This window comes from Arvicola amphibius, chromosome 11 (assembly GCF_903992535.2).
Source record: "Arvicola amphibius chromosome 11, mArvAmp1.2, whole genome shotgun sequence".
Taxonomy (NCBI): domain Eukaryota; kingdom Metazoa; phylum Chordata; class Mammalia; order Rodentia; family Cricetidae; genus Arvicola; species Arvicola amphibius.
Window position 1 is genome coordinate 84,659,528 of NC_052057.2, and position 24,565 is coordinate 84,684,092.

Genomic DNA, 24,565 nt, shown 5'->3' on the forward strand with positions numbered 1-24,565 from the left:
GGAACAATGTGATATAAGTGAAGGTTGTAGAATTCAGGAAATTTATTCTGATGAAAACACAAAGGGATGAAAATTTTAAACACTAGAGAAAACGTATTCATTGAACTTGCTAGTGAACAAATAATACATAAAAATCAATTTGATAGAAACAGTTGTCAAAGAAATACAGTGTCTTCCTGACATAATTCAATAAATAATTTTTTAGGAAATCCAGTTTATGTGGAAAGTTTCATATAAGTGACTGTAAAAATAAAAATATTAATAAAAGCTCACTTACTGGAGAAAATATCAAATATATGTAAAATGTATTTACAAAGCATCCTTATGTATTCTAATGGAATAGTAAAAAAATTGTAAAATAAATATGGTATAATATAATTTGTAATATCAGAACCAACAGAATGAATGGCTTATAAGAACCAATGTTGAAAGACCCTATTACCTATTAGGGGCCTGGTGAGAGAGCCCAGCTAATAGAATACTTCCTGTACAAACATGAGGACTTGAGTTTGAATCCCTAGAACTCTCTCCAAGCCCAAGGATCTCAGCACAGCACATGTTTGTAATCCCAGCATCGGGATTTCTAGAGCTCAGGGACTGCCCAGTTTAGCCGAGTCAGCAAGTTTCACGTTATCTTTATTCCTTATTTTCCTTCCTCCTCTCCTCCCTCTGCCATCTCTACATTAGTGTTTTCCTCTTCCCTTTCTTTCCCTTCTTCTCAATTTCAGGATGTAATCAGCACTATAGAATTAAGTAATTTGTTTTAGATTCCACAGACTAATAAACTAAAACCTTTACAAGATGACCAGTAAACAATCTCATCTAGTTTAAGCTAGAGTTCTCATGTTCCATATGAGTTCAAGTGTGTCCAAACAAAGCATTTTATAGATTAATATTCTATATATCTTATATTCCATAGCTCTCAAATGTGATTTTTAGACATGCATTATAATTGTTTAGTATATTAAAATCTACATTGACTATTGTAGATGAAACATACAGGAAGGAATAATTTATAGGTACAAATTAATCCTGGAAACTGATAAATAATAATTAATATAATCATAGCTGGCTACAATTACACAAACTTTATAATTATATATATTTAAAATGAAATAGTGTGCTACTACAAATTTCATATCATTGTGGTGGTATCTCTGTTAAAATCTGTATACTTTGGGGAAATCCCTTTAATAATATCAATTTAGTTACTATCAAAAATTAATGGATAGCTAGATATTGGGATATATGTCTGTAATACTTGAGAATATTGAATCAGTCCAAAGACCAGCCTGATATCCATAGGAAAACCAGCTAGAAATATTTAGAATACCTATATAATACATGTATATTAGTTTTTAGAGTATAGCTAATGGAAAAAATCTTCAGGGTGTTAGAATATATATATATATATATAAATTAATATTTATCACTTCAGAATATGTATACTTAACCAGAATTATAAATAGACAAAAAATTTAGCTACTTTAGTTTCCCAGATATATGAGGCAAATAAAACCCTTATGTGTATAAGTATGTGTATTTTTGTATATATGTGTGTAACACACACATAGACACACACAGACACACACAGACACACACACACATACACACACACATACACATATATATGATTTGAGGGTCAGAGTTAAAACCCAGCCTATATATTTTCATCTCCACTCTCAAAATCTTAGAGTATTAAGACTCTCCTCAGCTGACACCCTTGAAGTTGACATCGTCTTGTGACTGAGTAGATAGCAGCAAGAAATTCAATTACGGCAAGTCAGCTCTGTCATTGCACCTGTCGGCTTGCACGGAAAATGATTTGTAAATTGGGCTTTATCTTTCCCATCCCATAAATCTGCTGTCCATAATTGACACTTGTCAACACAGATGAATGGTGGGAGAAAGAAAACAGAAAGTAAATGAGTAGCCCACCTGGGAAAACGATGTCTTGCTGCCTGTGGGAGTCATTTACAAACAGCAGTACCCAGAGACCAGAGAGTGCCTCCGCAAGCAGGTGGCAAGCATTTTCCTCATCGGAAATGCAGTCCAGGGCTGAATCATAATGCAGACAAGATGCAGTAATGACAATTAACACACAGCATTTCCAGAGGATCTAAATATTGCTTCCAAGGAAGGGGGGCTTGTGGATGCTAAGCGCTGCTGCACATTCCTGAGCACTGGGTTGCTGTTTGACCTGTCAGCAGGCATATGTGAAGCAAGCATTTTGGATATCTGGGGAGTTGATATTGTCACTTGTTACACAATTCAGCATCAGTTCAAAGTTGTTTGATACCACTGTTGACAGATTTTTTTTAAAAGACATAAAAATGATCATATGTTCCTTCAAAGAAGCAGGGTTTCATAAAGATGATCTTCAGAGCAAGAACAAACCACAGAAACATGACAGAAAAACCTTTAGGTTCCATTTGCCCAAATAACTTATTTAACTTCACATCTTCTTTTAATGTTTATCTTAAATTTTGAAGCATTCTATTTTAAAGAACTGAGAATATCTCAGAAAGTTTTAATAATCTGGATACTAAAACACCTTATGATTCTGAAAAATATAATTTTTAAGTCACCACCAGAATGGTAATCATTTAAAATAAAATATAAGTGCATAAACTTAAATGACAACAGAATGAGTAATTTGAAAGTGAAATTAGCAAGCCGAATTATGGTTTCAAATCCCTAGCTACACAACATGATTTTACAGTCTCTTCTACACGATACCCAACTTCACAACAATTCAGGTCTTTAAGTGCACCTTTTTGTATTTTAAAAGGTTCAATTTAGTATGAAAACAATTTTTCAATTCCCGTGAGTAATACATCTCGATATCACTGTCATTTTTATAATTTATAAATATCTAACTTGAAGTCTAACATCTTACCCTCATGCTTCTAACGATCAGCATGAATATAAATTTGCATCTCCTCCAGACTAAGAGCCAAGTGTTAGGAATGGAGCACCCTAGGGAGGTTTTCTGATTTTCTACACCCCCATCAGGACTCCCTTCCCCATTACTTGTGGCTCAGTGAAGTCTTCATTGATCTAGCTACTGTTTGCAGAACCTAAGCATGGTTATATTTATGATATGTTATAGGATTTGGGCTAAGAAGTTAAGCTGCTTCTCTATGGGGCTGTTGTGAAATAGCTGGTGTATAGATGCTGTAATGACACCCAGGACTTTCTTGGTGAGCGATAAAACAATATATATTTACAGTATGATGCAGAGGTCAGCTGTCAGGGTCAGCCTCTCTTGAACTTTGGATCCTCATCACTCTACCTCCCACACGTTCCAAATTCTCTTGGTTCTTACTGCAATTCCTGAATGTTAAAGCACTGAAAACCATCCAAGCAACGAAGCATGGGGCATACTTCAGAAAAGTGATTGTGGAAATTATATAAAAAAAATTGAGTCACATTTTTTATTTCTTATAACAAGTATGTTTCTAAAAAAAGAAAATCCACTGTATTTAGGAAATATTAGAGTATAATATACATTCAGCATTCACAATACAATATATAAGGTAGTAAATATTATTATTATAGAGGGATTTGTTTTATGGGTGATTTGTAATTTTATATAGTTTCCACAAAATCATGTTCAAGGAACAACGAGTTGGATCAGCAGGTAATGGTACATAGAATCAATTATGACCTTCTGAAATCCCGGGAACCCACACATTGGAAAGAGAAACCTGATTCTTTGAGTTGTCCTCTGTCCTCCATGCATGTGCCATGGCACAGGTATGCCCACATACACAGACATGCATGACATAAATATAAAAATTGTAATCATGTTCTATATTAACAGACACAAGAGAAATCAGTATCACTACAAACTTACAGCTTGCATTAGGATGAAATAATAGAAATGGGTTGAATTTAAATCTTTGCTGTATATCATAAAATCAGTTTTGCACATTAATTTCTGCCTCTTTTAATGATTCAGGTTGTTGCTAAACTTTGCTTCTTTTTCAAAATCAATATTTTTATGACTTATTTCCATCTGATCTATGAGTACATTTGGTTCATAGAAATTTAGCAATTTGGGTAAGATGCCGTAATTCGTAAGTGAGAATGCAATGCCTAAATATTTTGCTCATGACTGCAGGACAGGTCTTGTGAAGTGGGCAGAAAGCAGCTTCTGCCACACTGCACTGACTTGAAAATGTGATCTTTTCATTCTGGGGTGTTATGAAATTCAGATTCATATATGTTGCTCTTGTATATGTAGTCATGTGTGTGGAAGGGGCTTGATCACTGGTTGCTCCATTAATTCTTTTTTTTTTACAACATGTTGAATATTTATTCAGGGGGTTATGGAGGGCAAAGGGAGAAGGGGGGCGGGAAGGGGAACGGAGAGGGAGAAGAGGGAGAGAGACAGCCAGACAGAGGACAGGAAAAGGTGCTCCATTAATTCTTATGTGAGGAACAGTGCATCATAAAATACTCCGAACTGGCCAGTGTGATAAAGAGAAGCAATAATTCCTAGCTGCTCACAAGATATTTGATCCATTAATACACATAAATATTTATGGGATATTAAATGACATTTTAGATTATCTGTGCATTGGGTGGTTTTGTAAATTTCATATGTTCAACAATTGCCATTTTTAGTAAAGAATAGTTTCATAATCCTTTTACCATTTTGAGCTGTTCAGAGCCTTATTATCAATATTCACCTTGGTGATTATTTCTTAAAAACAGTAGCCCAGCACCAATATGTACTCCTTATGCATTTGTGTGTGTGTGTGAGTGTGTGTAGTTGAATTATATAATATGCTACAACTTTTATTAAATATTTATTTTTAGCTATGTGATTATGTGCTTGACATTAACTCTTTTGCATCTGAAATATATACATATATATATATATATGAACTAGAAGTCTCTTAATTTTAGAAGTCCTTACTTTAAATTATAGTATAAAGAACATGCTATTCCAAATAAATTCTTAATAAGTACCAACCACAGAAAATATGACTTTCATTTTTCTTGATATGAGCAGTTTTCTAAACAAAGTATGTTACACTATTGCTTTTGTTTGCCTTCTGTGACATGTTAAAACAAAAATGAGAGATGTTTTCATAAGTATTACAGGATTTCACAGAGAGGGGTACCACTGGAAAATATTTATGGCTGGACAAAATGGAATATATACTCATTAGAAAGAGCAATTGAGCATGTGCTGGTCAGCAACTGAGCAGATTAAGTGCACATCTGCAGAGTGATATTTGCAACATCAGTTATCGGGATCTTTCAGGACTGTAGCTATGATGTGCCATTGTGGGTTTGTGTTTTTATTTTTCCAGTAATAAGGAAATAAAGATCAGATCTATGATATGAATTGCCTGAACTCTCATGTTATTTTCTGCTGAACATTTAGTTTTAAAATGCAAGGACATTGTTCATCTTGAGGAACCCAGCCAGCAATGGCACCAAGTAAGTGAGGTCTTGTATGTGCATATGCAATGAACTCACATAGCTTCACATCCAGGAAACAGATGCTGCCAATGCTTGGTCATAGCTGTGAATAGTCTACCAATTTAAGGAAAAGTATCTCTCAAAAAGGATAGTTAAAATGAACACTAAAACGTGAAAACCAGGACTTGTTTCTATCCACAGTAACATCCAGTGGGACTGAAGACTATAAATTTGCCCTCAAGTCCTGGATTTACAGAATCACTCTAGTTCTTACCTACCTAAGGAGTCTCGGGCAATTCTGGTGCTTCCTTAGGACCAAAATTTGAAATTAAGAGTACTGGAGGGAGGTTGTCAAGTAAAGTGCATTATTTCCCTTTTCTCTATGGTGGCAGACAAGGCTCGCTTCCTTCATGCTAGTCTTTCCTCATTTACACCCCTCCTGGCATTGGGGAGCAGTACACTCAGCATGGTGCTAAAAATATTTTGAACAGCCTGTTGGGTGAAAAAAAAAAAAGAACAATACAGCCTATATATAGTGAGGAGGGCCTTGATCTTGCCTCAAAGCAATATGCTAGACTTTGTTGACTCCCCAAGGGAACCCCTATCCTCTATGAGAAGTGGATGGGAAGAGGGATAAATTTAAAATAATTTCTAAAAAAAGACAGAAAAAAAGAGCAATAAACAGATTTCAAAAGTTAGCTGGAAACATTGGCTCTGCTGTCTTGAGTACCAAGTACTCCACATTGCCTTTTTCTCTGTGGAAGTAGCATGTATGTTATGGCTCCTACTAGAAGCCATATTACAACTGCAAGAGAAAAGTAATAAAAATTTTATGTATGGCCTTGTTCTGTTATCAAATACATCGACCCTTACATTCTAATACATTCGAATGAGAAAACCCAAACCTTAAGCTACAGTTTATTTGGGTTTTCTACAGGCAAATGAATTCTACAACAGAAAAAGGCACATGTTTTAAACAGAGAACCAGCTAATCAGTATGCTAGATCCAGTTAATAAGTAGGCCAGATTTCTGTGGCTCTTCAGTGTCGTGTATTAAGACAATGGCATTAGGGACAAGATGTGCAAAGGACATAGACAGTAGGCCAGTGGGCCAGCTCCTGCCAATATAATAAAAGGTGGAAGTGGAGGTGTTATCTTTGTGCTTATCTCCTCCATTTCTTTTGTGTGTGAGTGTGTACAATGTATGTATGGTGTCTATGGTGTCTACTTGTACTTGTGTGTGTATGCTAGTTCTTGCCGAGGTCAGAGGAGGATGCCTGGTGTCCTACTCTATCACTCTCTACAGCTTTGGCAGATGGCCTTTCATGAACCCAGAGCTAGATGCGTAGTCATCAAGTCCCAGTGACCCTCTCGTTCCACCCCTAACAGTCCTGGGTTAACAAGCATGTGTGAACATACCTGCCTTTTTAATCAAGCTTCTGTGGATTTGAACTCAGATCCTAAAGCAAGTATTTTTTTTTTACCACTGAGAGTTCCCCCTAGATCTATTGCTAGATGCTAAGGTGTTAGCTACTTCTTGCTGGTTGAAACTAGTTTTGAATAAAGAAAACACTCCTTATACAATAGAAGGAATAGAGCAGGCCAGGCCAGTGGCAGAAGCTGATCTGCCTAGGTTTCTGACTGGAGACACAAGACTGTGTTGGGAGGATCTCCTGACTAGGGAATAGTGGGGAGGAGCCAGAGAGGAGGAATTAGGGAGGAGGCTTTACTGAGGGGAAACCAGTGAGGAGGAGCCAATGAGGAGGCTCCACTGAGGAGCAGCTGGAGAGATCCAAATTCCTCTTTGGTGCATCTGTGTCCACTAATAGAGACTAGGTTTTGTTCATTGTGTCTTCTTGTGTGTTTGACATACTGCTAGCAGTTTTAAAACACATAGTTTTCGGCCAGGTGGAGGTGGTGCATGTCTTTAATCCCAGTAACTGAGAGAGGCAAATGCAGGTGGATCTTGCTTGAATTCAAGGCCAGCCTGGTCTACAGAGCAGTCCCAGGATAGCCAGGGCTACACAATGATACCCTGTCTCAAAAACAAAACAAACAAAAAACAAAAACAAACAAACAAACAGAAAAAACTAACCATGAATTTTCAGCATTGTTTTGCTCATTTTGGTGTAAGCATGGTAATTTAACAGTAGATCAAATAGTTTGTCAGCTAGTCAAGCAATGTGCTGTTGAAGTTATTATTTGTTTAGAGAAGATCAGTTCAAGCTAAAAACAATTAATGATGAATTAATTTTGGAAACAAAACTTACTCAAAATTGATAACTTCCTCTACCTTTACCTATTTACTTTTAGTTGTAATTTTTTTCAGGTGTATAAAAGTGATATAAACAAAAAAGTGATATAAACAGACAATCTGGGAAGCTGTATTAATCCCTTCTGAAACTAAAATATTCTAGAGAAAGTTAATGCCACATCACAGCGTTTGCTTCATGTGGGTGAGGACGTCTAATGCAGTTTTCGCTCCTGACTTTCTGAGTGTCACCACAGCTTCGAAGCGAAACAGAACACGTTTACCAAACTGTCAGCAACCAAAGGTTTATTTTGCACTCAGTTTTCATTCTAAAGTCTGAAATCTAGACTCACCTTGAGGACTTGCTACTGAGCAGTATGAGTTTGGCAAGTTTATATTTAAAAAAAAAACACACACACACACTGCAGTGGTTGAGATGCAATTTGCCTCTTTAATTGACATAAAGGTGGTGAGACTTTCTCACCTGACTCTCATTTCCTCCCTTCTTCCTTTTGGTCCTGTTTCTTCTTCTTTCTCAGCATCATCTCCAGATTGAATAATCAGCATATACTAGGATGTGAAATGAAAATCAGATCGATTCTGTGAGAATTTTGAAATAAAGTAAACTGGTAAGCAGAAGTGAACAATACTTGGATGTTATATTTTATTATTGATATATAATCCTCTACCAGTTATAAAGCTTGCTTTCAAGTCAAAGAAAACATCCATACTGAGAAAGTTACTCTAGGCTATAAAGTAATCATTATCAGTGTAGGTATATAATTGTGTTGGGTCCATTTTTCTTATTAAAAAGGGCCTTGTTGGGGAGCATGGCTTTAAATACTTACTGATAAAATTCATTCTGTAAATGTTCTATCTTTAAAGCAAGGCATAGTCGCGTGGTTGGCCCTATAAATAAGGCAGTGTATGGCTACAGACTCACAGAAAGTTAAAAATGGAACCAGGTTTCCTGGCACACCAAGAAAAAAAAGAGTGACTGGAAAATGGCTCAAAAGTTTCCTCAGCATGGAAAAGTGAAATTGCTGGGTCTTTCTTGTCCACACCATGAATTGTAAGGCATTTTATAGAAGGGTGTGTCTCTATGGTCCTCTCCACGTTCTAGTAGTTTAATTTTATTTTTACTGTGCTACTAGTATCCCTTTCCAGTGACTTCGGATTTAGGGTTTAGCTTTCTATCTTGCTATTACTCATAAAAGATATTATACATTATATATTTTGGTCATCTATTTAGTAAAACTATAAATGTACTACTTTCATATCTAACTTGGTCAGCATTTATCATGAAAAGTGATAGACTCACACCTTAAAATGACCATGTAAGTTCCTGACCAAACTTCAAAGGAATCGTTCTCCAAGCCAACCATGTACCACTTCAGCAGTACATTCATCTACGCATGTGGAAGGGACCAAGGCCAGAATTGGAGTCTAGAGTATCTGATTTTAGGACAGAAGTATTCTGGAATGGGTCCCAGACATCAGTTATTTTAATTCAGGAAGAAAATAATAGTTTTTTAAACCACATGCCAGGACTGATTTTCAATATTTATTATTAATACATATGTACATTCCTATTACAATCTTTTTAGTGAATTGTGCACTATGTTTGCTCCCACTTTGGATCTCCAAATCCCAAGCACAGTGCAATTTGTTTTATTACTCAAGTTCACACAGCAAAGAAGCAGAGGAGCCCATGGCAAAGTCAGCAGGTTGTTTCGTAGGCTCCTCCTTCTGCATTCCGCACCAACATTCAAGTAACATTAGAAGAACTGAGGAGATAAAATATAAACTCACATGATGAGTGCTTCCTAGCCTTCAAAATAATACATTAGCTGGAGGAGAGGAAAAATGATATATTAACTAGTTATTACTGAAGCTGCTGTCAAGAAAATTATGAGTCCAATCTTTAACCTGGGTTGATATTATCTAACTAAAATTTGTTGCTAGGTATTATATATATGAGAGCTAATGTAGATGCAGGTTATACTGGTCAAACATGACGTTACAATTTTTAAGGCTAAGACTAAAATATTTTGTTGTTTGCCTTTTTACTGTTCTCCAAAAGATTTCCTAGCACCTGGCTTACATTGTATTGGCTATTTACTTTTACATTCAAACTGTGTGTGTGTGTGTGCTTGCCCATTTTGACTTTCTTTTTTTATTAAGTTAAGGTTTCTTAATTGAGTACATGGATGTAGCTCAGTTGATGGAGTGTTTGCCTAACACGTTTATAGCCCTGCATTCATTCCCTAGCATTGCTTAACCTGGACGAGGTGGTGTGCACCTGTGACTCCAGGACTAAGGGAGTGGGGAGTTCAAGGTCATTCTTTTTTTTTTTTTTTTTGGTTTTTCGAGACAGGGTTTCCCTGTAATTTCTAGAGCCTGTCCTGGAACTAGCTCTTGTAGACCAGGCTGGCCTCGAACTCAGAGATCCTCCTGCCTCTGCCTCCCGGGTGCTGGGATTAAAGGCGTGCACCACCACCACCACCACCACCACCACCACCACCACCACCACCACCGCACTGCTTTCAAGGTCATTCTTAACTACTTTGGAAGTTTAAGACCTACCTAGGGTACAACCGACCCTGTCACAAAAAAAGAATATTATTTTCTAGACGTCAGGGAGTAATACCTTGTTAACCATCATCTCTGTAGTCTGTAGGATTCTGTATTTGTACTATAATACCTTCTGGAAAAAATATATGCTGAAGTTTTGAATGAACAGAGCTCTTATAAAAAAAATCAATAGGAATGTTATGGTGATCTGCTCTCTGGGCGTATTACTGTAATAGTGAGGGGTACTTGACCTGTATTCTAGTTCTTTGAAAAGATGCTGCTATTCAAAGTGTCAGCGTAGAAGATATAAGTAGCTTTTCTTAGATAGAAAGCATTCAAGGAAGTTGTATAGGAAAATAAATACCTCTTTCACAAGAAATCTTGTAAGCGGAGGTTTCTCGTTTGGCCTGGTACCACAGCTGCTTTTAAAATAAGCTATCAGGAGATTAATATTAATTATAAATGTTTGACTGATGGCTCAGGCTTAGTGCTGGTTAGTGCATTCATCTAAATCAACCCATTTCTGTTTGTCTAAGTATTGTCACATGATTGGCATTACCAGTCAACTGGCATGTTCTTACTTGGGTGACTAGATGACATTTCCCAGAATCCTCCCTTCTTCTCCTGTTTCTCTAATTGGATTTCCTGCCTGGCTCTATCCTGCCTTGCCATAGGCCAAAGCAGCTTGTATTTTTTTTTTTTTATCAATCAATGAAAGCAACACAAATTCTCAGTGGGCAGAAAGACATCCCACATCAAAATCTTGCCAAGAAAAGGATCAATTAAGCAACAAACAAAAAGGATATTTCTGATATGGTTGGTGTCTATCTGACAGGAGCCCTTTCTCAGCACTGTCTGGAAGCTGCCTGGAAGCTGAGCTTGAGTAGTCTGTGTGCCTTATATTGTTCTTGCTCTAGGATGCTTTAAATAGCAATGACTTGGTACTCTTTGTGTTCTCTTGCAACAGTGATTCCAAATGACTTTAAACCTTTGGCTCATCTTTCTCCAGATGGTAGGGCTGTATCTGCCTTTTCCATCCTGTTAATAGATCACTCTAAAATGTTTCAATCTTTTTTTTAAAAAAAAAGGTGTATTGTGACGTCTCAGGACATTCATTCATTTTATTCTATCACAGAAAGTGGCAGAAATTGTCCGTGCGTATCAGTGAGGGCATGGGCGAATAAACACGGCACCTCTGTGTATGGGCCGTACCAACTGAGAAAAGAATGGCAGGTCTATAGGTGTTAACTGACTCAGCACCTAAAATGCTACAGGAAAGAAACATCAAGATTCAGAAAGTTGTTAAATAATACTGTTAGGATCAAAAGTGCTACACATTTGGGTCTCCTTTGACTGTTTCAGGAAGTATATCAAAGAAACTGAAGAGAAACGTCTTTGAAACACAGTGTGTCAGGGAGAGGGTTCCACTTTTCCTTTTGTGATTTTAAAGCTGTGTAGTGTGTGTGTCTTTCCTTGTCATTTTAAAAATTTCCACTTGGTCTAACCTCTTCAAGGTGCTGACAGGTTGTACCCTGCATGGCAGATCTCCACTGTTTTTCCATAGCCCCTTTTAGCTTTCTCCTCACTGGGGCAGAACCTTTGAAATAAATGACTTAAAAAGAAGGTGGATATTTTGGCTCATGGTTTCTGGGGTTACATCCCATTATGATCATCTCTGCTGAACCTGGGCCTGTGGGGAGTCACAGAATTAAAGTGGCTGGAGCATGTGGCAGAGGCTTCTGAACCCATTCGGGACATGAAGCAAACAGAAAAGACCAGAACCAAGTGTACCATTTAAGAAAATGTTCCCAGTGCCCTCCTTCGTCCAGAAATGCCTCAGCCTGTGAAGTTCCACAACCTCCCAGAACCGAGCCACAAATGGTAGCTTGAATTATGTTTCTATTGTCTACTTTCAGGAGATGAAATATCTGGAATTATTAGCCAGGTAGAGTCAAAACTGAGAAATGGAACTTGAGAGCATTCTAATAGGATGCTTCATGATGCTATATGACTCTATTTCTTCACAACAAAATAAAAACAGCAATAAGTACCTTGTAGTATTATAGTATGGAAAACAGAATTCAAGATGAAAACCATAATACTCGTTATGAATGTGTGTAATATATCAGCAAAGAATTTTCCAAGTTCCTAAGGATCAAAGAAAAGTCTATTCTGCATCTGATAAGTGCCAAACAAATACTGGGTGACATCAGCTAGACCAGCAAAGAATCGTTCTTTTTCTTTTAACTTTTTTACATCTATCTTTTCTCATTTTACATGCCAACCCCAGTTCCCACCCCTCTCCTCCTTCCATTCCCTCCACCTTCTCCAACATCCCACTCCCCAATCCACTCCTCAGAGATGTTAAGGCTTGCCATAGGAAATTAACAAAGGTATTCCTCCAAAGAGAGTGGATTCCAAAAAGCCAGTACAAGAAGTAGCCTTTATCCTGGTCTCACTGCCAGTGGCTCCACAGTCTGCCCCAGCCATACAACTTTCAGCCATATTCATAGGGTCTAATTTGGTCCTCTGCTGGATCCCTTGCTGTAAGACCAGAGTTGGTAGGCTCCCATTGATTAGCTCAGGAACTGTTTCAATGGGTATCTCCATCATGGTCTTGATCTCTTTGCTTGTATTCTCACTCCTCCCACTCTTCGACTGGACTTTGAGAACTCAACCCAGTACTCCACTGTGGATCTCTGTCTCTTTTTCCATCTGTTGTTAGATGAAGGTTCTATGGTGACATTTAAGATGGTCATCAAGGCAAAAGCAAGGCCAGTTCAGGCACCCTCTCCACTATTGCTTAGGGTTTTAGCTGTGGTCATCCTTGTGGATTCCCGATAATTTCTCTAGTGCCAGGTTTCTAGCTAGCCCCATAATGACTCCCTCAATCTGTATATCACTTTTCTTGCTCTCCATTTCTGTCCTTCCCCATCTTGACCATCCCATTCCCTGATTCTCTCCCCCCCCCGGCCTTTCTCCCCTCCTCCTTTTCTGCCCTCCTTTCTCTCCCCACCTCCATGCTCCCAGTTTTCTCAGGAGATCTTGTCTATTTCCTCTTCCTAGGAGGATCTATATATTTTTTCTCTTATGGTTCTCCTTGTTACTTAGCTTCTCTGGGATCGTGAACTACAGGCTTGTTATTCTTTGCTTCACAGCTAGTATCCACTTAGGTGTGAGTCCATACCATGCTCACCTTTTGGTTGAGGGGCATCTAGGTTGTTTCCAGGTCTTGGCTATTACAAATAACGTTGCTATGAACATAGTTGAACAAATGTCCTTGTAGTGTGATTGAACATCCATTGGAAAAGAATGGCTCTTAAATGCTGACTGAAAAGCTAGATGACTCCTCTCATAGGGCTCCTTAACCTTTTCCCACCGTTCTGTGAGGCTGTTTCCAAGTTCCTCTGTAAACAGGGCTGTGTGAGGAAGAAGTCTCTCTAAAGAATGTTGCCTGATTTATACCTGCTATTTTCAGAAGTATATATACAGAGGATGTTTTGAAGATTAAACATGACAGAAATGACAAGTTAGTTTTTTTAAGAATGGATGTTTAGATAGTCCTTCAGGAGAGCTGGGCAGAATCATATGTGTCTGGGAACTCCACCAACAGGAATTGCAACAACACATCACACTGACCCTGATATATTTGACTGAGAGATTTTGCTAAAATGCTTGGACACTTTCTAATTTCACATCTGAACAGTAGTTAATAGTTGTCTAGTGATTCTAGAGAAGAAAACTTTATTCCTGTTAATATATTGGCAGATTGTTTCTGTAATTCTTGCTTTAAAAAAGTGGAGTTCTGTTCAAATGAAGGAGCAGGGATTTTACCAGTTTGGTTTTCTAGTCTATTACATGGTTGAAAAGATGCCATTTTAGCTTCCACATGCACTTGGGGAGGGTTCTACTCAGGATGCTTGGTCAGGTAAGCATCATGACCACTTTTTTATAGAACTTCATGTCTTAACGACAGCTCCTGTAAAAAAAATATAAATCATTTCATACTTATTTTTGTTCAGCTACTTGGTATAAAATGACAGTTTAAAAAAAAAAAAAAACTAAAAGACACCCTTTCCTCCAACTAGTTTATTTTTAAGGTCACATAAGGCGCTCTTGATTGCTTCCAACTCAACTTCCTTTAGTCTTTTATATGTGCTAAAATATTTTAGTTATTATTTATAATATACTGTTGACTCTTTTTCATAGGAAGTTAAAGCTTAATAAAACTGTGTGTTGACATTTTATACATGCTTCTACTTGTCCCCCAATCAAATTGCTACATTTCACAATAACACAATGGAACAATACTTACAACAATTACCTTGTAATTGAAATAAATTATATGTATTTTTGCTTATTTTAAATTGTGAAATCATAATACTGTTTGGGAATAATATGAAGGCTAACTACAATGAAATATTAAGGTACTAATAATGCATGAGCCTTTTACTTCAAAAGATGCTTACAATCAAGTTCTGTATTGATAATAAATAGTGACAGAAGTGTTTAGTGAAGGAAAATTGTGTTATTGCAGAATATGTATTGCACAGTGTTCTAAAGAATCTTCATTTCTACCTTTTGCAGTCATCTAATGGAAATTTACAAATGCCAACATAATTAACAAATATGTATGCATGCTCCTAGGACATTTTCATACGCATTGATCCATCTTTTCTCATTGCCCCGCTACAATTACTGATAAATCTTCACTTTGTTCTCTGACATGCAGTTAGAAAATCTGTTTAGATAAAATGATGACTTCTATAAATACAGTACTTTTAAAAATCCAAAGACAAAACAAAATTCAAGAGCTTCATTAAAATTCTACTATACACATACAAAGTTTCTTCTTTATGTTGAGTTGTGTTTTTCCTGATACCATATTGTATTTAGGACTTGAGATAAAAATTATCCATATGCCATTTCAACATTGGGTCTCACAGATAACATCATGATATATGCAATCACTCACCTTGTTTATAGGAATAGAAAAATATTGAAGGGGTATAAACTTTTTTGTCATTGGTATGATAAGAAATTACCCTCAAACAGAATAATGTTAAACAACATTGAGATATAACCACGGTTTTGTGAATCAGAATTTTGGGCAGTGCATTGTCATTCAGTTCAATCCTTGGCACCAAGTTGCGTCAAATCCAGGCTAGCCTGCCTTCTTTTCTTTTTTCTTCCAAGTTCCCTTTCATTTTATTTGGTGTTTTTGTATTTGTAATTTTAGGAGCTTTAGGGAAGAAATGCCTTCAGACTCATTTAGTTCTTTGGTGCTTCTAAAGGACTGAAGTATTCGCTTCTCTGCTGTCAGCCATGGTCAGTGTTTAGTCCTAAAGCCAGCCTCCATATCTTTTGCTGTTTCCCATAGGGTCCTTCACTAACAGTGTACTGGTTCTCCTTTATGATTCCGATCCCTCTCCCAAAGCACATCCCTGACTGTTTCTGAAGCATCTTCCCAAGTTAAAGTCTATAGTTTCTTTTTCATCTGCAGTGTTCTCTGTGGGGTCACTGTATCTCCTACACTGTGTTTTCAAATAGTCCCTTTCTACTTCATGCAGGAAAATGTACACACACACACACACACACACACACACACACACACGACATGCTTTAAATTTTAGAAAGGAAAATGGAGGCCCTTGTTCTGTTCTGTTATTGAAATATAACTTTGAAGTGGAATCAGAATATAAATATAATATATTTAATATATTTATATATTTAATATAACATATAATATAAATATAATATACACAATATAAAAGCTTGTGTATAACAGTAAGTATAGAAGTTTGAACTATGTAAAATATCCCTCAGTTTAGCTTTATCAATAATTTATCCTGGTTATAGATTATAAGCCCAAAAGCTTCATTTGTGTGTGTGTGTGTGTTGGGGGTGAGGGATTGTGGAACCCGGGGCTTTATTCATGCTATGGAAGCATTCAACACAGAGCTGTACCCTCTGTTTTACAATTTTGCAATGGCTAGGAAATAATTGAAGCTTTCATTCTGTACAATGACAGACGTCCTAGCCAGTTGGCAGGAAGGCCTTGGCCCTACTTGTGACCACCACCCTATACATCCATATACATTTCTATTCCTTTGATTCAATGGCCATGATCCAAGGTCAGCTCTCAGCAGTCACTGCTATAGAAAGATCTGCTGTGCAGCTCTTAGCAGATGAGATGGGGCTGCAGATGAGATGAGGTCTGACATGAGTCCCACAGCTGGACTAAAGCTTCATTTTGGCAAACTAACAGCCTGGCGGTGGTGGCACACGCCTTTAATCCCAGCACTCGGGAGGCAGAGGCAGGCAGATCTCTGAGTTCGAGGCCAGCCTGGTCTACAAGAGCTAGTTCCAGGACAGGCTCTAGAAACTACAGGGAAACCCTGTCTCGAAAAACCAAAAAAAAAAAAAAAAAACAAACAAACAAAAAAAAAACAAAAAAAAACCCAAAGTTTACTTTTATGCCTCTTAGTTTACTTTTAATTTCTGGTTTCATAAAGTTAACTAACTTTGTGATCATGCTGCTGACATTAACCCTTTTCAACCATGGCAGGCATGTCTTACTTTCCTAAGATAGTATTTTACCACCACTTAGTACTCATTCCAAATACAACCGACCTAACCATGTTTAATATGGCTTGGTTTTACATGGCACATTCTATGTACCTCTCATGGCATGGAAGAAATTTCAAAAACCAAGAAATTCATGTCTGTTTGTCAAGTTGAAATCACCATATTTGAATATTTCTAGAAATATAGGTGAGAAAAGTATGTGAATCATTCAATAGAAATACTACAGAAGATTATGTTAAGTGGTTCCATGATGTCTAATAATTTTCCCAAATATTTCCCAGTTCATATTATTGCTTACTTGCTTATTAGCATCATATCAGTTCCAATTGAATTATATATTGGTTTCATTTTAATAAGTATGGACATTATAAATTAATGCCATACCATGTAATTGGTTGTTAAATGTTCTATAATTTAGCTGCTAGATTTCATTTACAGAAATGAACGATGGGTTATAATTAACTGAGCATTTGGTGTGAGTGGAGTCTTGGTGAAACTGCTACACTGTGATTTTATAAAGTAAGAGAGGTTATGACAAGGTAACCAAAGAGAGCATTGTGTTTTAGCGTAAGCACACCTATGCCAATCTCTTAGCTCCTTTTCTTTGTAAATTGACCTTCTTGAAATATGTAAAGTTTAGCTATATCTGGGTTTATAGATAATAAACTTTTAGGGTGCATATCTTCTATGCCTAACATATTAAAACTCAGGAAAAATATCATTTTTTTTAAAGAAACAAGCCAGAACCTTGTATTTGAAGGTCCTTTCTCTTCTATAGCTCACTATTCTCAAGGGTCAGTTGGTAATGCTTCTTTCTGTCTTTGCCCTCTAAAAGTGTGTGGCTGGATACAATATCAGCAAGAGTTTAAGCATCAAGTAAGTGCCCCCAAAAGAGCAGTGTGTCCTTACAGGCATAGCTTCTCTTGTGCATAGAGGAGAAATATGTTGTGGCATAGTGCACCATTAGAACTACAGGATGAATTTCAAAATATTACAGATTTCAAATGCTTTTGGCACCCTTTCCCCCCAAATCCTCAATTACCATAATTATATCCGTGAAAGTTCTCTTACAGTTTCAAATAGTGAGCGTAATTTTAGTGTAACTTTCAAATATCAAGTCCTGTTTTACATTAGAGTTTGCTCTATGTAGCAGAAACTAAGTGAGGTGTATTTATAGCCCACATTTTCACCATAGCTCAGAGAATCCAAGGCTTCCTATCTATTTGAGAAAGCAACTGAGCAGAACTTGAACAGTTCCTCAAAACTACAGAATGTGATGTGTGTTACTTGAAAGTGGCCAGAAGACTCAAATGTGTTAATTCACGTCACCTATTTCTTCTGAATCGTTTTCACAGTGCACACCTGAATAGCATGCCTTAAGTGGAGAGCAGCAGCCAGGGTGTGCACGCTACTGTACTGCCCTTTGCAGTATTTACATTCGGGCTGTGCTCTAGACTTTGTAGTAAATGAGACTCACAGAAACTGTTAAATATAGTGAATGTCACCTTATCGTTGCTTGGAGTTGACACTTCCCAAGGCTGTGGAGATGCCTAACATATCCGTCTGTGAGCTGGGCTAAGCATGGTCTTCATGAGTCTAGAGATCAGTTTGCATAGTTGCTTTGAAGGCATAAAAGTTGCTGAAAATGATTTCTTACTGCAAATCTGCTTCATTGCTAATGTACCAGATATGCATTTACCTGTAAACACAGTACACTGAGAACTTCACCTGAAGTTCCCTTCAAAAGAAATCTTGATCTGTCTAGGTTATTCTTTGTTAGTAGTGTGGGAGGCAATGGCATCTTCCCTGCCCTTCCTTAAAAATTGCAAAGCAAGGAAGATGTGAAAAATAAGTTTTCTGGACTTTGATGCAAAAAAATTAAGAAGTAGAAGAAACAAAATAAAGCCAAAGGGATAAACATCTGAAATTTGCTTAAATGGCTTTGGTCCCATATAATTGCTTTTCTGTCAGCAGGATTATTAACAATTTTGGACATCTGAAAATTAAATTAACAGCCTCAAAGTATTTTTATGGAATGAGATAGACCGTGATACATGAAACATAATGACCCCACTGAAACTCAGCCAAGTCGGTGCGGCTACTCACTTAGGCAGAGTAGCCGACTAGTTAATCATCACCAAGCAAATTGGACAGAGCAAATTAGCTTACTGAATTCCAAAGCCTTAGCTACAAGAAAGAGGATATGCCACTAATTATAATGAAGGAACTCTACGCATACTATTGTCAGCATAGAAAGAGAAAGCAAGACTTTAGCTTTGAACTGCCCCGACTGAAGCTCTTAGAGCCTGGGTTACTATGTGTGTGTTACATCTTCCAGACTGTAAAGCCGAGGTTATGTCATGCCCAGCTTGGCATGGGAGAAGCTCAAATATTTTATAGAATCGTCTCCTAATGAATTGTAAAACTTGTCGCCAAAGTTAATTGGCATTCTTTAAAAATACATACACAGGGACAGTCACATATATGCAAACACATACACAAGTGAAAACAGCATTTTAAAGTGTGTACCATTTAAGTGAAAAGTGTTCATCTATTTCATAAACTTTTTCTCTACAGTATTTAGATATTTTATTTCTTTTGAAAAGTGTATTTCTGTTTTGTGTAAAATAAATATTTGGACTCAGTTTATCACTGGAGATTAATCAGAAATCATATTTTCTAGCCGTAATTAGCATTCATTTGCTTAATTGTCATTCTCAGCCCCGTCATTTCCATTTTTCACTAACTTGAACAATGCTATCTTCTGCTGTTTGCACTTTAATTTAAATTTCTATTAAGGTTTATGAGCAGTAATAAGGTCCTGTTTGAATATTCATTAGCTTTTGAATTGTGAGCTATGAAAAGGTGCTTTCTTTTACCTTTAATGAAACTGGCACAGCATGGGACTGATCAGTTGTGACACTGGATGTGAGGCTCCCAGTGAATTTCCTCATTGTTTATTGACACCTCTTGTCCAAACAGCTCCCTCGCAAGTGAGTGGAGTAATGAAGGAGCGGGTGCTGCAGCGGAGTGTGGAGCTTTCCTGGCAGGAACCAGAGCATCCCAATGGAGTCATCACCGAATATGAAATCAAGTATTACGAGAAAGTAAGTGGGAGAGAACTGCAGTGTGAACGGCACCTGATGCCATCCCTGGCACTGTCTGCTAGTGCTGGTCACTTCCCTACTATTTGAAGCCATTCCGAAATTCATGTTTACCATTCTCTGTGCTTAATAACCACCTCCACCACCTCTGCTTCACGATTACAATCAAGATCTCTTTTTAGTAGCTTTCTGTGGCATGCGAGTGAGAATATTGGTAGTATATTTTTTTCAATTTTTTTTAATATGATAGTTAGATATAGAAAGCTTTAATGGCACAGAAACTAATCAATCCAATATATTTTGAAAAGTGTTCCTTTCAGTGTATTTGTGCGTGTAATAACACTTTAAATTAAGGTTTTCGTAGGATCGATGACTTCAAATACAGTCATCATAGCTGATGATATTTTGCATAACATGTTTATAGTGTCTTTCAGCACTAAAATTAGGAAGATGCTATTTAAGTTTTTAGATTCTCTCTGTAAGTTATAGCATTTGTACAAGATGGTTACATCACATGCCTCTAAAACTCATGTATTGATTCTGGTCTCTCCTTAGAATGAGCAAGTATTATTAATAAGAATTATCTGTCTATATAAATATCTTCAGCTGTTGCTTATTTAGACAGGAAATAAACTATAAGGCCTATTCACAAACAGTTCTCTGAGTCACACACACACACACACACACACACACACACACACACACACACACACCCCACTCAAAATTTAAAACACCGAACCTACCATTATTAGGTTTTATGACTCTAATTGTAATAAATGATACTTTATCAATTTAACTGAGTCAGGTGAATGCTCCAATACTTAGAACTACTTTACTATTTAGACATGATTATGAAAATAAATCCTACGATTTTTGACAAAATTTGGGATTGAGTTGACTTCACTGAAATCTGTATAATTCATTAGCAAAGCCCTCCATCTCCAGGGAGGAGAAACAAAGACAGCTTAAAATAAGTGTCAGTGTTCACATTTGAAATAATTTCCCTTACTATTTTCATTCCGATTCACTTTCTTCTTGGCCTCAGTTGCATTTTTATGCCTCAGCTTTGTGCCGAAAAATACATTTTGTGCTTAAAGGGGATCATTGTTTTTAACGTTGCTTTTGTATTATCTGTTTCGCTGTAATCCCTAATTGTTATGGGCCTTCTAGAAATTGGCAGATTTTAAAGTCAGTAAAGCACATTTTACAGTACAAAGTGGCAGAGTTTCTCACAGGAAATTTACCATCTTTTGCAAATCTTTACTGGGAAATAACTGCATTCAGATTGCCGGGCTTTATTTTCATGACAGAAAGAGAATGCATTAACAGCCGGTAATGTGTAAAATAGGCAGTTATTGGAATGTTGTACCGGAGTAGTGGGCTTTGCAGTGTGAAGATCCAAGATCTGTGTTTGTTGCACACCAACTGTGAGTTCTTTCTAGTTCTGTTCAGTCTATTATCAGCTATCTATGATTACATCTATAATACCCACGATCATTTTTATAAATGATTATGCTGATTGCTGTCACGAATCAACTCCATAAAATGAGTCCAAGTCTTTATTTCCACTTTTAGAGGTATCAGTGTAAAGGTAAATAAATCAATGTGTTATTTTCAGATTTCAGTAGATAATTTTGACACTGGTACTTGCAGAAGAAAAACAAATATAACATTTATATAATAGTTAAACAAATATAACATTTTCAACTTGTCTTCATTAATGGATTAAGAAAGTCACATCAATGAAAACTTAGGTGTTATACTTTTAAATATTGTTTTAATGAGTTTTTATGTGCTTGAAGTTTCATATTTAAATTTAATTAATCCTTAAGCTTATCCCATATATATGTAAAATGCCACATAATATATGTATATATATATAATATGCCTAACATTTGGGAAATTTTACAAAAATATAAAAAACATAAGCTATTGTCTTATTGAACTTTGCAAGCCTTAGTATTTATATTTGAAAAGTAAGTAAAGTTAAATTTAAAATAATGTCAAACCACAACCATAACTTACATATTTTACTCTCAGACTGTAAGTTGTAATTAGAAATTAGTTTTCTTCCTTTTCTACTGAATGTAACTGATGTATCAGTGTGGTTGCAATATTTAGCTGAATTTCTTGATTTAATAGCGTGCTTGATTTTTGGCACATAAATTTTGTTTACTCAGAAAGTAGTTCCAAGAACCAAGCAGCTACGTGAATTTCTCTACGAAAGTAGAGATTGATCAGATGCACTTGTATTTTGGTCAATAGAGAAATGTGACTAAAAAGTTGTAGACACTGTGCCCTGTCCAAACACAGCAAAAGCCAGTGTGATCATTTTAAAGAAGTTATTTCTTTTTGAAATGTATACACCAAAGGCACATTTTCATTGCATTTTATGTTATCTTAGATACAGTCAGTATTACAATATTGCAGAAGGTAGAATGTAGGCTCAACTAAACAATAGCAATGCAGGAAATGAAAATTAATTACCAGAATCAACTATCAAATCAATTTTCTCTGTAAATATCATTGCAGGATCAAAGAGAAAGGACCTATTCAACACTGAAAACCAAGTCCACCTCAGCCTCCATTAATAATTTGAAGCCGGGAACAGTGTATGTTTTTCAGATCCGGGCTTTCACCGCTGCAGGTTATGGAAATTACAGCCCCAGACTTGATGTTGCCACACTAGAGGAAGCCACAGGTAAAATGTTTGAAGGTAATTACCATCTTTGGTTCGGATTCTTCACTTTATAACTGTCACTTGGCTTTTTTGTTTTTTGTTTTGTATTGTCTTATTTTTTTATTGAGGGGAGTAATTTTACATTAAAAATAATTTTTATATCTATAAATGGATATATACGAATATAAGTGTTCCATTATAAAAATAATTCTTAAATATTCTCTTTATATCTAAACTGTATGATATCAGTCTTTTAAATTCATACTTTATTAATATATTAAAAATGAAATTAGAAACACATGTTGGTCGTTCAGTCTGGTGTTGATACAGTTTTTTGTAGAACTCAGAGTATTCTAACTCAAATTATTTCCATCTAATAGATTTCTTTACAGGGAGATCCCAAAGGGTAACTAGGTAGATAATAGTTATGCTATCCATGATTTTGAATTAACGAAAGCTCTGTGCTTCTAATAATGGTCTCAAACATTGAGGATTGAGAAGAACCCTCAACTGTGTTTCTTTTATTTTGACTTTTCTCCCCATGCCCCCTGCTTTGTTCTGAATTGTTTCAGTTTTGCTGGAGAATCTTAAATACATATGAAATATAAATGAACGTCCTGGAACTTACGACTCTGCCTGAAAATAGAACATAATCAATATGCTTTAATCCCTTTAACAAGTGTTTATATTTTGCAATGTAAAATAAATTTGCATTTAAAATATATGACTGTGTTGACTATAACATATGTACAGATACATCATGAGATATCTTCCCCTGCTGTGCTCAGAGCACAGTGAATACTGCTTCTGGTCACTCTTCAGCTGGCCTAAGACCTCAGACAGTATATTTCCACATTTGAGAGCTTTAGATTCCTCCTGATGGTACTGCCGAGACACAGCATTTACCCAGTGGCTCTTTTCCTGTTTTCCGTTGACATTCTAGTAGTGTTCACATAAGATTTTAAATAAAAGTGATTAAAGATGCATTATATTACTTTCTTTTTTCACTTTTCAAAGTATTTAAAGTAATGAAGCTTTGATCAGAACTGTTTTAACTTCAGAAAAGCATTATAGTTCTTTTAAATGCTAGAATAAATTGACAAATATTCTTGGCATTAACCAAAGCCTGGTAAATTTATTAGCTAAAGTCTTCTTTCCAAACATTGTTATCTTTTTAAATGAACAACAAAAATACATATGAAATCAATCTGAAATTTCCATCATTTGCTTAGAATTGTACATGTAAAATATCAGTTGAAAAATGTTGCCACAGTGTGCTATGATGGCATGAATGCCCTTGTTTTGTCAGTATGATTAATTGTGAAATATATAAGACAAAAAATAAGGATATCTATGTTTAACAGCTCCCAAGAAGCTACTAAAGCAATTGAAGTAGATATTTCAACACTGAATCAAAAAAGTGGTTTAGTACTGAGGAGTATCCACATAGTTACCAACTGGTGACATTTCCCTAACTTCACCTCATAGTTTTTAATGCAATGAAACACTTCAAGGTTTGTTATATAGTCTTATTTTTGAAAACTTTGAAAACAAATCTCTATTCCGTTCTGACTTTGTAAATTGGGACAAACTCTTTATTTATTGAATTTGAATGTTCATAAATATTTTCACTATTCCAAAAGGAAGTAGAGTTCAAAATTAAGGTGAAGTGTCAGATCCTGAGCGATCACATGGATGTAATGTTGAAATGGTATTTTGTATTAGAAACACATTTTAATTTTTATTATTAGAATATCCTCCTCCATTAAGATGTAAAATCAATGAAAGAATCAGTCATATATTTTTAAATTTCTTTAACCATTGACTTGCAAATGCCTACTGTAGTGGTTAGTGCCTAGAAATCACTCAATGAATGAGAAATATCTAGGTCACAGGAACATGGGTGAGGTTATCAGGATAATGAATACG

General features: G+C 36.3%; 1 protein-coding gene across 5 annotated transcripts in view; it reads left to right on the forward strand.

Moving 5' to 3' along the window:
• The window catches only part of Epha7 (EPH receptor A7), a 151,018-nt gene that overhangs the window by 104,381 nt on the left and 22,072 nt on the right, over positions 1-24,565 (forward strand). For 3 of the 5 annotated variants that reach the window (XM_038347389.1, XM_038347390.1, XM_038347393.1), the window contains exons 6-7: positions 19,835-19,959; positions 22,489-22,672. In XM_038347389.1, coding sequence (XP_038203317.1) covers positions 19,835-19,959; positions 22,489-22,672 — 309 coding nt within the window. The remainder of the gene's footprint in view (positions 1-19,834; positions 19,960-22,488; positions 22,673-24,565) is intronic. The other 2 variants (XM_038347391.1, XM_038347392.1) reach the window with 1 other exon arrangement.